The 13,909-nt window shown below is 36.9% G+C and overlaps 1 protein-coding gene, 1 non-coding gene and 1 pseudogene across 7 annotated transcripts in view; 2 read left to right on the top strand and 1 right to left on the bottom strand.

The window, feature by feature from the left end:
• Positions 1–13,909, top strand: part of CNOT1 (CCR4-NOT transcription complex subunit 1) — a 101,125-nt gene that overhangs the window by 54,695 nt on the left and 32,521 nt on the right. For 2 of the 6 annotated variants that reach the window (XM_067718257.1, XM_067718254.1), the window contains exons 14-19: positions 1,973–2,092; positions 2,853–2,975; positions 3,144–3,295; positions 10,214–10,364; positions 11,595–11,796; positions 12,747–12,890. In XM_067718257.1, coding sequence (XP_067574358.1) covers positions 1,973–2,092; positions 2,853–2,975; positions 3,144–3,295; positions 10,214–10,364; positions 11,595–11,796; positions 12,747–12,890 — 892 coding nt within the window. Of the gene's footprint in view, positions 1–1,972; positions 2,093–2,852; positions 2,976–3,143; positions 3,296–10,213; positions 10,365–11,594; positions 11,797–12,743; positions 12,891–13,909 lie in introns of all 6 variants that reach the window. The other 4 variants (XM_067718258.1, XM_067718255.1, XM_067718256.1 and 1 more) reach the window with 2 other exon arrangements.
• On the bottom strand, positions 7,777–8,100 carry LOC137214475 (cytochrome c oxidase subunit 6C-like; annotated as a pseudogene).
• LOC137215767 (small nucleolar RNA SNORA50) lies at positions 10,654–10,789 on the top strand. The gene has a single exon (XR_010939403.1). It is a non-coding gene; the product is annotated as a small nucleolar RNA SNORA50 (small nucleolar RNA).

Here is a 13,909-nt window from a genome sequence, read left to right as displayed (position 1 = left end):
TCTTCCTGGACCAAGGCTCGAACCCGTGTCCCCTGCATTGGCAGGCGGATTCTCAACCACTGCGCCACAAGGGAAGCCCTATCCACTCTTTTTTAGATTTCCTTCCCATTTAGGTCACCACAGAGCATTGAGTAGAGTTTTTGTACAGTAGGTTCTCATTAGTTATCTGTTTTATACTAGTAGTGTGTATATGTGAATCCCAATCTCCCAGTTCATCCCAGCCCACCCTCCCCTTCCCCCCTTGGTAACTGCAAGTTTGTTTTCTACATCTGTGATTCTATTTCTGCATAATTGACATTCTTTTGATGATGTTTACCTAGAGAAATTGTTAATCATGGAATTTTGACACTGAAAAAGTCACACTTCTATAAAACTTATTTTATCTTTTAGCATCATGTGGGCATTAAAGTATACAACTTGAAAGAGCAAGGAGGCAAGACAATTTTAAAAAAATCAGTATTATGAAAGGTCTGTATTGCTAGTGTACCAGTATCCTTTCGATAGCAGTAAAGAGCTTAATCATTTATCATAGAACTGGAAGGTTCTCATTTCACTTTTTAACAGTAAATGGAAGAAGATCATAAAACAGTTTAATTGAGGGCTTCCCTGGTGGCTCAGTGGTTGAGAGTCCGCCTGCCGATGCAGGGGACATGGGTTCGTGCCCCAGTCCGGGAAGATCCCACATGCTGCGGAGCGGCTGGGCCCGTGAGCCATGGCCGCTGAGCCTGCGCGTCTGGAGCCTGTGCTCCGCAGCGGGAGAGGCCCGTGTACCGCAGAAAACAAAAACAAAAACAGTTTAATTGACATAATTTTGTTTTATCCAGATCCAGCATTTAAATTTTATTTTGGTTCCTGCTGAGATTTCAAGCCCTTGTGCTCCTGCACCCCCCACCCCTTGCCAATTTTGTAGAATATATTTGACAAATACTCTCTTGTCCATTGATTTCCCCCCCGCATAGCCTACATTTTAAATAAAGATATATGTAGAAGCTTTAAGAAAAAGCAGTCATCTTCCCCTTTATATCAATGTGTCCCTTCCCTTTTTAAGATATTCTTGCTGTAGTTTGTTGTAAACAAGTGCTTTTAAAAATTCAGATAAGACTTTATAAATGAAAAACATTAGCCTTGGTTGCATGCCTTTCAGTCAGACCAACTCCATTTCTAGAGACTCAAATCACATGACAGTAATGTTTATCAGACATTTAACCAAAAGTTTGTAGCCCAGACATTCTTAGGCTTTTCTCACCACATCTGTGAGGTGGAAAGGGCAGAGTGGAAGGACTTGTATCTCCACTCCTGGTTAGATACTTGTTTTGCTAGGACTTTCTGTCAGTCTAAGACAGTTACTGGAAAGTGATTTAGACAGTGATAGTAATTGCCTTGCTGTTGCTTCTGTGAGAAACATTTTCTAAATTACCATTCAACTGTACACCTTTAGATCAGTCTTCAAAGACAGGCTGTTTTCCGCAAAAAAAAGAAATTGAATAATTACAAAAAATGAGCATGATCATTTGTGAAAATAGCTAGATTTAGAATGTACAAACTCTAGTCCCAGAAATACTGATAAAACACTACCCTGTGCAGCATGAGAGATGATTACCGTAAACTGTTTTGTTTTTATAGGCCAGTGATTTGTGATTTAATTTAAGGGATCATATAAACTTGATGCATCGTCATATTCTCATCATACTTCGGCTTTGAAAATGTATAGGCAGACTTTTATAGGACAAATAAATTTGTTGTATGTGACTACATGACCCCAGGGTTTTGGGGTAGGCCTCATTTGGGAAATATGGACAAAACTGCTTTCCCACAAAATAAACGTCACTGTAATCAATGCTTGAGGCTTGAGCTTTGTTGTCTGCACTGATACACCTCAGTTTTACATAAATACAAGTAAAATTAGCATTTGCAACAGCCTATCAAAATGGTCAGTAGTATTGCTATTTAACCCTCCTTTTTCTTTTCTTAGGGACAGTCTCCCTCAATCCGCCAACTTATCATGCATGCGATGGCAGAATGGTACATGCGAGGGGAACAGTATGACCAGGCCAAATTGTCTCGAATACTTGATGTGGCCCAGGACTTGAAGGTGAGCTTGGAGGGACAGATTAACGGTTTTTCTTTATTAATGATAAAAAATAACATTTTTATGTAACATAGGTGCTTTAGGAATAATTCACATGTAACTAGCTCTTAGCTAGAATGGTTGAGATTTAGAATTTTTCCTTGTATTGTAGAAAGAGATTGGAAGAAGAGTGGTTTTAGAAATGTAAAAATGTTTTCATTTACATTTCACTGAATTTTGTTTGGTCTTCTGTGATATTTGTAAGGCTGTTTTAAAGCAAGTGATAATTGACCTCAGATGTAATCTGTGAGATACAATTTTGGAGAAACTGGTTGGCTTTCAACCCTTTTGCAGATTTCATTAGCATTAACAGGGTCTTTTGATAAATAGTGTGATTCTTGATGTCTTTGATCACTGGTAATGGTGTTGTAGTTGTACTTAGGTTAGAGTAAGCCTGAGTTTAGATTTTTTTAAATGGGTAAGGATAATTTTTCACGCTTTTGTGTTTTGCTTTGCTTTAGGTTAAATTATTTGAAAAAACACAGGGTAAAGTTTATTTTGAAGGTAAAGTCATGTGTTTGTCTTTGAAATGTGATCTTATTTTAAGTAGGGACAAGTGTTACCATTGATTTCTACTAAGCTGTTTAAAAAATTATGACTAAGAAAATATTAGCAGTATGTTTTATTTAGACTTGTTTGTGAAAATAAAAACTGGAAACAGAAAATAGGACAGAAAAGTCACTCAGTTGCTTGACTCGTAGTTTCTAATATCCTTTTTCTTTAGGCCTTGTCAATGCTGCTAAATGGTACTCCATTTGCCTTTGTTATTGACCTTGCTGCACTTGCTTCACGTCGTGAATACCTCAAACTTGACAAGTGGCTCACAGATAAAATTCGAGAGCATGGAGTAAGGATTTGTCTGTTTATTACTGCTTTTAATTTTTGATGGTCAAGATAGCTTAAGAAAGTGGCAATGAAGATGTTATTGTATTCTGGATTTTAGTCATAGTGCTTAGTCTTATCTGAAAGCAATTAATGGTGAATTTCAAATACAGAGAGACTTTCTCTTTTCCAGGAACCTTTTATCCAGGCTTGTATGACTTTTTTAAAGAGACGGTGTCCTTCTATTTTGGGTGGACTTGCACCAGAGAAAGATCAGCCCAAAAGTGCTCAACTTCCTCCAGAAACTCTGGCGACAATGTTGGCCTGTTTACAAGCTTGTGCAGGGTAAGAATAGCATGCTTGAAAATGACTGTTTAATATTGGAATTGGATTGAATGGATAACTGTTGATTTGAGGAAAAGGGGTTGAATGATTAAAAGTGACAACATCTAAGGTAATCCAGTGGTTTTTAAGTCCAAAGTACTATATATACTACATAAAATATGTATGAGATCTGTTTGAGTTAATTTTTTTGTATGTGGTGTGAGACAGGGTCCCAGATGCATAGTTTTGCATGTGAATATTCATTTGTCCTAACACCATTTGTTGAAGAGACTGGCCTGTCCCTGTGGAATTGTCTTCTAAAAGATCAGTTACACATAATACATGAGTTTATTTTGGGGCTCTTAGTTCTATTCCATTGATCTTGTCTATCCTTATGCCAGTACCACACTGTCTTGATTACTATCGCTTTTTAGTAACTTTTAAAATTGGGAAGTGTGAGTTCTCCAACTTTGCTCTACTTTTTCAAGATTGTTTTGGTCATTCTGCGTCCCTTGAATTTTCATAAGAATTTTAGGGTCATCTTGTCAATTTCTGCAAATAAATTACATAGCCCAGTGAGATTTTGATAAGGATTATGTAGAATCTTTAGATCATTTGGGGGGATAGTGCCATTTTAACAGTATTAAGCCTTCCAATTCATGAATCTGAGATATTTACCCATTTCTTTAGGGCTCTGATTTCTTTCAGTATGTTTGCACTTCTTTTGTTATGCTTATTGATAGGTATTTTGTACAAGTCATGAACCTCCAGTCTAAAGTTGGATAGAAGTGGTGAGAGCAGACAGCCTTATCTTGTTCCTGATTTAGGAGAAAAGTATCCAGTGTTTCAGAATTAACTTTGATGTTAGCTGTGGTTTTTTTATAGTTATATTTCACATTGAGGGGGGTTTCCTAGTTTGTGTGTGTGTGTGTGTGTGTGTGTGTGTGAGAGAGAGAGAGAGAGAGAGAAAGAGAGAGAGAGAGAGAGAGAGAGAGAGATGAGTTTGGTTTGGTTTGGCTTTGGTTGCGCCTCAAGGCACACGGGATCCTAGATCCCTGACCCAGGGATGGAACCTATGCCCCCTGCAGTGGAAGTTCAGAGTCTTAACCACTGGACTGCCAGGGAAGTCCCTGTTTGGTGTTTTTTCATTAAAGCATTTTGTCAAATGTTTCTGTCTGCATCTATTGAGATGATCATGTGGTTTTTGTTTTTTATTCTGTTGGTGTGGTATGTTATGTTAATTGATTTTTTGGATGTTAGAAAACCTTGCCTTCCTGGGATAAATCTCACTTGGTCTTTGTATACACTTCCTTTTTATATGCTGCTGAATTCAGTTTGCTAGTATTTGGTGAGCATTTTTGTGTCTGTATTCCTAAGGGATATTGTTCTGTAGTTTTCTTGTGTTGTCTTTGGTTTTGGTATCAGGATAATATTGGCCTCATAAAATGAGTTGATAAGTGTCCAGTCTTCTAATTGTTGTGAGAAGGTTTGGTGTTAATTCTTTAAATGTTCCATAGAATTCAGTGAATCCCTCTGGTCTTGGGCTTTTTCTTGTGGGTGGATGTTGTTTACTAATTCAGTATCTCTACTTGTTATTGCTGTGTTGAGATTTTCTGTTTCTTCTGGAGTTAGATTCAGTAGTTTGTGTCTTTCTAGGAATTTGTCTATTTCATCTAGCTTATTTAATTTGTTAGCATACAATTGTTTTATACGATACCCCATAATCTTTCTTGGTTCTGTAATGTTGGTAGTAATGTCCTCTCTTTGAATTTCTGGTTTTAGTAATTCAGGTCTTCCATTTAGTTTATTGCAGCTCTAAACTTTATTATTTCCTTCCTTCTGCTTATTTTGGGTTTAGTTTGAGCTTTTAAAAAATTTATTAATTGGAAGGTTAGGCTTTTTTATGCTAACATCTCTGTCATGTTATATAATTATCATTTATGTTTTGTGGTGAGAACAATTAAGATCTAGGCTCTCAGCAACTTTGAAGTTTATAATAAAGTAGTGTTGACTCTACACATTACTGAAAGTGAGGTATAGAAGCCTCCAGCTATATTTTTGAATTATCTATTTCTCCCTTTAATTCTCCCTTCATATGTTTTGGGACTCTGTAAGTATGTATGTCTTTCTGTTGGATTGGCCTTTTTATTATTATAAAGTATCTTTGTCTATTAATTTTTCCTTAAAGGCGATCTTGTCTGAAATTAGTATAGTCATTGTAGTTCTCTTTTGGTTAAGGTTTGCAAGGCATACCTTTTTTCATTTTTTACTTTCAAGTTATATGTGTTTTTTAAAAATCTAAAGTGTCTCCTTTAGACAGCATATAATTGGATTATTTTTTAAAAATCCATTTTGACCATTTCTGCCTTTTAATTGGAGTATTTAATTTATTTACATTTGACATAATTACTGCTAAGGTAGGATTTACCCATGCTCTTTTGCTTAGTTTTTCTATATGTCGTATGTCTGTTTTGCATCTCCATTCCTCCATTACTGCCTCCTTTAGTGTTTTTTTTTGTTTCGTTTTGTCTTTAATTAATTTATTTATTTATTTAGTTTTGGCTGCATTGGATCTTTGTTGCTGTGTGCAGGCTTTCTCTAGTTGCGGCAAGCAGGGGGCTGCTCTTCGTTGTGGTGCGTGGGCTTCTCATTGCGGTGGCTTCTCTTGTTGCGGGGCATGGGCTCTAGGCACGCAGGCTTTGGTAGTTGTGGCGTGTGGGCTTAGTAGTTGTGGCTCGCGGACTCTAGAGTGCAGGCTCAGTAGTTGTGGCGCACGGGCTTAGTTGCTCTGCAGCATGTGCGATCTTCCCGGACCAGGGCTCGAACCCATGTCCCCTGCATTGGCAGGTGGATTCTTAACCACTGGACCACCAGGGAAGTCTCTTCCTTTAATATTAAATAGATCTTTCTAGCGTATCACCTTAATTTCCTTGCTGTTAACTTTGACATGTTTTTGAGTTTCTTTTTTCCTTTGGGTATTAAAATTAACATTTTTAACTCAAAACAATGTAGTTCCAATTAACACCAACTGAATTTCAGTAAGATGCAAAAATTTCCTCTAAACGGTTCTGTTCCTTTCCTCCTTCAAAGTGGTGCTCTTGGGCTTCCCTGGTGGCGCAGTGGTTGGGAGTCCGCCTGCCGATGCAGGGGACGCGGGTTCGTGCCCCAGTCCAGGAGGGTCCCACGTGCCGCGGAGCGGCTGGGCCCGTGAGCCGTGGCTGCTGAGCCTGCCCATCCGGAGCCTGTGCTCCACGGCCGCAGCGATGAGGGGCCCGCGTACCGCAAAGAATAAAAAAACAAAAACAAAGTGCTTCTATTGTCAAATAGTATCTTTATACGTTGTGTGCCCATCAAAAGATTTGATGTTATTGTTTAATGTAATCATTGTCCTTTAAGCCAAGTAGGAGATAAAAGGATTATATATAAGCGAGAAATACAGTCATAATGTGTTTTATATTTCCTTATGTCCCTTTACGGGTGCTCTGTTTTTTCATACAGATTCGAGTTACTGTATAGTGTCTTCATTTCAGCCCAAAGGGTTTCTATTATTTCTTTCCCCTTTTTTTAAAAGTATTTATGTATTTGTTTATTTGGTTGTGCTGGGTATTAGTTGCGGCTCGTGGTCTCCTTAGTTGTGGCATGCAAACTCTTAGTTGCAGCATGCATGTGGGATCTAGTTCCCTGACCAGGGATCAAACCCAGGTCCCCTGCATTGGTAGCGCGGCAGAGTCTTAACCACTGTGCCACCAGGAAAGTCACTCTATTATTTCCTATTAGGGCAGGTCTGTTAACGATGAATTACCTCAGCTTTTGTTTATCTGAGAATATCTTAATTTTTCCTTTATATTTGAAGGATAGTTTTGTCAAATAAAGGATTTCTGATTGACATTACTTTTTCTTCAACACTTTGAATATGCCGTCCCACTACTTTCTGGCTTCCATAGCTATTAATTTTTTTAAAGGGTCCCTTGTATATAAGTTGCCCCTCTTGCTGCTGCTAAGATTTATTTCTTTCAACAGCTTGATTATGTTGTTTCTAGGCATGGATTTCTTTGAGCTTATATTACTTGGAATTCGTTGAGCTTCTTGGATGTGTAAATTAATTTTCATCAAATTCGGAAAGTTTTCAGCCATTTTATCAACAAATACTCTTTCTACCCCTTTCTATCTCCTCTCATTATGTTTTGTTGGTACCTTTGGTAGTGCTGCACATGTCTCAGTCTGTGTTTATTTTTTTCCCTTTCAGTTTTTCAATCTTTATTGGACTATATTCAAGTTCTTGGATGCTTTTTACGTGCTTGAATCTGCTGTTGGGAACCCGTAGTGAAGTTCTCATTTCAGTTATTTTACTTTCTTCTTTTTAAATTTGTATTGATACACTCTGTTTTTTGAGACATCTTTTTCAAACTTCCTGTAGTTCTTTTTTTGTTGTTTTTGTTAATCGTTTATTTATCAAGAGAAGCTGTTCCTTAGCCCAGATATTAGTAGTTCATAGTTTCATAGTTCAGGAACACAGGTAAGTGACAAACTTGCATGGAACTAAATGCAAAGAAATTCTTTATATTCCAAAATCACTTCACACTCTGAAAGATACCAGCCTTCCTCATCTCCTCAAAATCTTGTATGGAATCATAATTTCTGTAGAAGTCTGCATAGGCCTTCTTTCTTGGTTCAGCCACAGCAAACTTAACAGAAAGCTGCAATTCCCAAGGAGATAATGAATGCTCCAGCAATATGAAATCACAGACGCTTGGCCAGAAGGCCACGCATCTGAGGTTTTGTCAAAGAACTGGAAGCCATGGTAGTTTTTCTCCTTGACAGCTCAACAACGATGTCCTTCCAGACAGGTGGAGAAATGGCCCTGTAGTTCTTTTGACTTTTTTTTTCTTTGAACATAGTTAAAATGGCTGATTTAAAGTCTTTGTCTGGTTAAGTCCAACATCCGTTCTTCCTGAGGGACAGTTTCTCTTGATAGCATTTTTTCCCTACGTATGGGCCATGCCTTCTTTGTGTGTGTGTGTGTGTGTGTGCATGTGTTGCATGTCTTATAATTTGTGGTCGAAAACTGGAAAGTTTAAATAATGTGGCAATTCTTGAAATCAGATTTTACCCCCACACAAGCGTTTTTTGTTTTGTTATTGCTCTTTTCTGAACGAATTCAGTAATGTCTGTATTCTTTGTCATCTTTGGTCCCTGAAATCTCTGTTTGGGTAAGCCTTGTGTTCAGCTAAGATTGGAGATTTTCTTATCAATAAGAATCAATAAGCTATTCTTTACCCTGTGATTCTGTATGCATTTTTAGGCACATCTTTAACACTAACTTTAATACTGTTAAACCCACTGAACTTTAACACCTTGTTCTTTTATTCGCCTGTAGTTAACCATTTTTGTTTTTTTGTGGGTTATCTCTGTGTTAGAAAAGTATATATTTTCCTCTTTCCGGTAGAAAAGGTAGCATATTATATACTTATTGCACTATGCTTCTTTCATTTGATCATACATCCCAGAGTCCATGCCATGAAATTATAGTTTCCTTATTCCTTGTAATTAATCTGTTGTACTCCACTGAATAGATGTTTTGTGCCTTAATAAATCTACCCATTGGTAGATATTCTGTTTATTCCACTCTGTGTCACAAATAATGTTGCAACGAATAGCATTTTGCATACATCATTTTTGCCAGTGTATATTTGGGCCCACCAGAAGTAATTGTTACGTTAAAGGGAAATGCATGTGTAATTTTGTTAGGTGCAAAAGTTTTCTCTATAGCAAGTTCTCCTTTTAGTATAACCAGAGGCAGTTGGTCTATTTCCCCGTTGTCTTGTAGCTAATCTGAAAGTTGAAATATGGCTATCTCCATGAAGTTTTTTTAACATGAAGTTTTAATTGCAGGGGAGGTGGGTATTTTTAACCCAGGTACATAGAGGCTAGAGACAGCTACTCATGTTCTTCTATTTGAAATATCTTTTGGAAATTAATGGTTTTACTACTTACTACTAACTTAAATAAGTAGGTCCACACCGTTAGGAGTTGACATCTCTCTTTTCTTTTCCATGGTCTGTAATGTTTTTCTCCCTTGCTTCAGTGGATGTAAAAATAACTCATTGTTCATTTTCATTTGTAGCCCATATTTTTTATTTTTATTGAATATCCTTGATTTATAATATTATATGTCACAGGTGTAGTAATTCATAATTTTTAAAGGTTATACTTCATTTATGGTTATTATAAAATACTGGCTGTATTTCTTGTATTGTACAATATAACCTTGTAGCTTATTTTATACATAATAGTTTGTACCTCTTAATCCCCTGCCCCTACATTGCCCCCTCCCTCTAGTCCGTATTTGAACCACTCATTTTTTTCATGTTGGCAAAAATAAAAAAATTGTAGATTTTGATGTAGTGCTGTTTTTGTTGGCCACGCTACACAGCATGCAGGATCTTAGTTCTCCGACCAAGGATCAAACCCGCGCATCCTATTTGACATTTTAGAAGTCAGTCAATTCTGTATGTGCTTGCCAAATATAGTTAGTGACTATGGGTATGGCATTTTTATCTATACTTAAATAAAAGTCTTATTTTTGACTATGAGAACCTAGTCTAAAAAATGCTTACCTGTTTACTTTGATATGTCCAGTTTTGGGCATAATTTTTGATGAAGTAGTTGAGGATATGGAATGTTTCTTACAGCATAGTATTTCAAAATACATAGGCAACACTATACACAAGGCTTAATTTCAGAGGTGTAAAAAATATTTTCAAGAGAAAGGCAGTGCTCAGAAAATCCTGGTGATTAATGACAGGTGCAAAAACATGGGATATGGTGGAAATTTGGCCATAGGTTCTAGCAAGTTTTCTTTATTAGAAACCTAGATTTGTTTATTTAGGTGTTCTAGGAAATAATAAGTGACGTTTTTCACTTTTCATTTCTCTTAAGGAGTGTTTCTCAGGAGTTATCAGAAACCATCCTCACCATGGTAGCCAACTGCAGTAATGTTATGAACAAGGCCAGACAGCCACCACCTGGAGTTATGCCAAAAGGACGCCCTCCTAGTGCTAGCAGCTTAGATGCCATTTCTCCTGTTCAGGTAAATGAACACTACACTTGGTACATCTCCATTTGTTCATAGACTTGGAATAGAATAAACTTGTACATCATCATTAATAATCTACTCAAAGGAAATTTTTGTCTGAATTTATTATATTTTAGATAACTGCATGTCTAGTATCCACTTAAAGGAGATCCGTAAATAGGCATTGTGGTTGAGAATAGATTTTAATCATTAAGTAGAAAGAACATGACTATGAGAGGAAAGATACAAAACAACTTATTTAGGGCTTCTTTTTTAAGATAAGAATAACTTAGACTTGAGAAATAAGCACTGCCTTTGAACCTGATGTGTCTTGTTTGTAGCTTCACGGGCCAAGCAACAGTGCTAGAGCATAAGGACTTGTTATAACTGGGGCTCTTCAGCTCTCAACTGAACTGCTCTTTTAAAAACAAGGTACATTTAAGTTACTCCCTGACACCAACCACCCCCTTCTCTCTGGGAGCAACATATTCCGCTTCTATTTTCAGCTGCATTGAATGGCAGATTGGGGTTTATTTTAAGAAAAGAAAGAGCATTTAGTGATTCTTCAGTGACCACTTTATAAAAGGCATTTTGTGTATTATTTTCTATAGTCACAAAGGTCTGAAATAATGCCACAAACTAAGAAGCTTAGAAGTGCAGTTATTAGATATTTTATAAAATCTTTTGGTGAATAGTATACCTTGTTTTTTGTTTCTGTTTTTGTTTTGGGGTTTTTTTTGGTTTTGATTTTTTTTTTTTTTTAATCAGAGCTGATCTCCTCCAACCCCAAGATTCTCAAATTTTGACTAGATATATTTGTTTTGACTAGATTTCTAATTTCTAATGCTTTTATTGTGTTGAAAGTTAAATAACTTGCATTGAGAGAATTCTTTTAAAGGGGCTTACGGGAAATTTTACGGACTGCCCCATGTCACTACTAAATGTTTAGTAGTACAGCTTCAGAGAAATTCGTATGAAATGTTATTCTTGAAGTTTTATAGCCCTCATATTGTGGCTCTGGTTCTTTGGCAGGGGCTAACTCTTTAAACCTAGTCCATCTATGATATAATAAGAAAAATGACTGGTACTCTTGATTTGGGGATTTAAGCATCATCAAGATTGTGTGTGGTTTTGCAGTTTATATAAAGCATTTGAAGAGCTGTTGCTAAAGATTGCTTTACCTGTGTCGTTTGTCTGCCTTTGCTTGAAGTATGTTTAATACGTTTTTATAATGTTTTTCTTTAGATTGACCCTCTTGCTGGAATGGCATCTCTTAGTATAGGTGGTTCAGCTGCCCCTCACACCCAGAGTATGCAGGGCTTTCCTCCAAATTTGGGTTCTGCATTCAGTACCCCACAGTCACCAGCAAAAGCATTTCCACCCCTTTCAACCCCAAATCAGACAACTGCATTCAGTGGTATTGGAGGACTTTCATCACAGCTTCCAGGTAAGGGGGTTGGTGGGTAGGGGTGCAGATTATTTGTAAGCCTCATCATGCCTTAGTGTATATAAGGTGTTTTGGAGTCACTATGATAAAGGAAAGCTGCTTGAACTAAATCGTGAAAAATTGCGCTCATATCCAAAGTTGGGAAGAGAAAAACATTACATTAATTTAGTCAAATTGCAATGAGGATATTTGTACTTGTAAAGTTAGTTGAATTATTCAGTAAGGATTGTATTATCAGATGATAGTACAAATATTAAAAGTGTGTTAACCACATTCTGAAGAACTTAGGCTTAGATCAAAACTCATAGCTTTATGAATTACTCAAGGTTGGTATAATAAAGGTAGAATATTTCACACACCAGATTCAGGTATATGTTCTGCCTTTTTGCACCTACCTTGGAAATGATAGTAAATCCCTAAAACTTTTCCACATATTTTGGCTTTTTTTTTTTTTTTTTGCGGTACACGGGCCTCTCACTGTTTTGGCCTCTCCCGTTGCGGAGCACAGGCTCCGGACACACAGGCTCAGCGGCCATGGTTCACGGGCCCAGCCGCTCCGCGCCATGTGGGATCCTCCCGGACCGGGACACGAACCTGTGTCCCCTGCATCGGCAGGCGGACTCTCAACCACTGCGCCACCAGGGAAGCCCCACATATTTTGGCTTTTAACTTAATGTTGAAGTAAAGGTTACATTTTTTCCCCCTCTAGTAACCACATGTTTCTCCTAAGCTATCTGAACCTTTTATTGCCAGAGTATAAGTTTAGAGTACTAAAACCTAAGGAGTGAAATGTTGTAATAACTCTGTAACCTAGTTACCACTGAGTTAACAAAAGACCCTAATTTTTTAATTAATATAATTTTTTAAGTAAAAACTTATTTTTTGATGTGAATAAAGTCAAGAATATGAGTAACGATAAAACTTCTGGCTGCCTTCGTTCTTTCTAGTAGGTGGTCTTGGCACAGGCAGCCTGACTGGTATAGGAACTGGGGCTCTTGGACTCCCTGCAGTGAATAACGATCCTTTTGTGCAGAGGAAACTGGGCACCTCTGGACTGAACCAGCCTACATTCCAGCAGAGTAAGATGAAACCTTGTAAGTGGTAGTGTTGTCTGTGATTGTGAAGTGTGACTGATGCATATAAAACTTGCATGTCCAATTTGTTGTCCCTAGAGATACATGGACAAAGACATTGACTTATCTTAATATATTGTTAGTAGGGCCGTTGATACGCCTCCTAGGTCAGTGGGAGTAAATTCATACATTTAAATTATTAAAACAAAAATTTGAGGTATCATTCCACCTTTGATCCTGGATTGCCAGAACAAGGTGACTGTTAATAAGAGGTAGCATCCTTTGAGGTGTTATCCTAAAAGTAAGAAGTAAAGAGAAAAGACTTTCATCAGTTTAAGTCTATGTATGTAAGTCTTATACTTATCCTAAAGATTTTTTAGTGTTTTTTTTTCTTTTCTTTCCTTTTCTTTCCTTTTTTTTTTTTTTTTAACAAATCAGGAGCAGCCAGGAGAATTTCAGATTTCTGTTTCAGCTTGGCAGTTTATAAAGTAAATAACTATATTTACTTTAATGTTTATTTTAATATAATAGCTTTATGATATATATAGCCTTATAGTACACATAAATATTGCCATATATATGATGCTACAAAAACCAATTTTTTAAGTTTTAATCTCCTTTAGTAGGTTATTTCAAAATCAGAGACGTCCTCTTTGTAAATACATAGGTATCATTGGCTTATAAATATCCTTGTCATTGGGTCTAAACATTCATCATACAAGGTTTGAAAGTATACCAAGTGACAGTGACTTTAAAATGTTAGTGTGAAAGACTTGTCTGAATGTTATGTTTTGTAGCATGCATTGTGTTTATATCAAGTGTCATGCACATGCATTGAGAATTCTTACATGTAAAAGGTGATTTTTTTTTTTTAATAAAGTAGTAAAGATTTGTTAACCTCAAGTGAGGTTTTATTGAGGGTAAGTGCATTATGAATTTGAACCTAGTGAACTTTCATGGTGTGATAAATCCTTATGAAGAAAGTACTAGGGTAGGACTATGGTTGTAAGGCAGTTTTGTGAGAATCTTTTGTGTCCCTA

This window comes from Pseudorca crassidens, chromosome 20 (genome assembly GCF_039906515.1).
Source record: "Pseudorca crassidens isolate mPseCra1 chromosome 20, mPseCra1.hap1, whole genome shotgun sequence".
NCBI classification, from domain to species: Eukaryota; Metazoa; Chordata; class Mammalia; order Artiodactyla; family Delphinidae; genus Pseudorca; species Pseudorca crassidens.
This window is presented reverse-complemented; position numbering and strand designations above follow the sequence as displayed.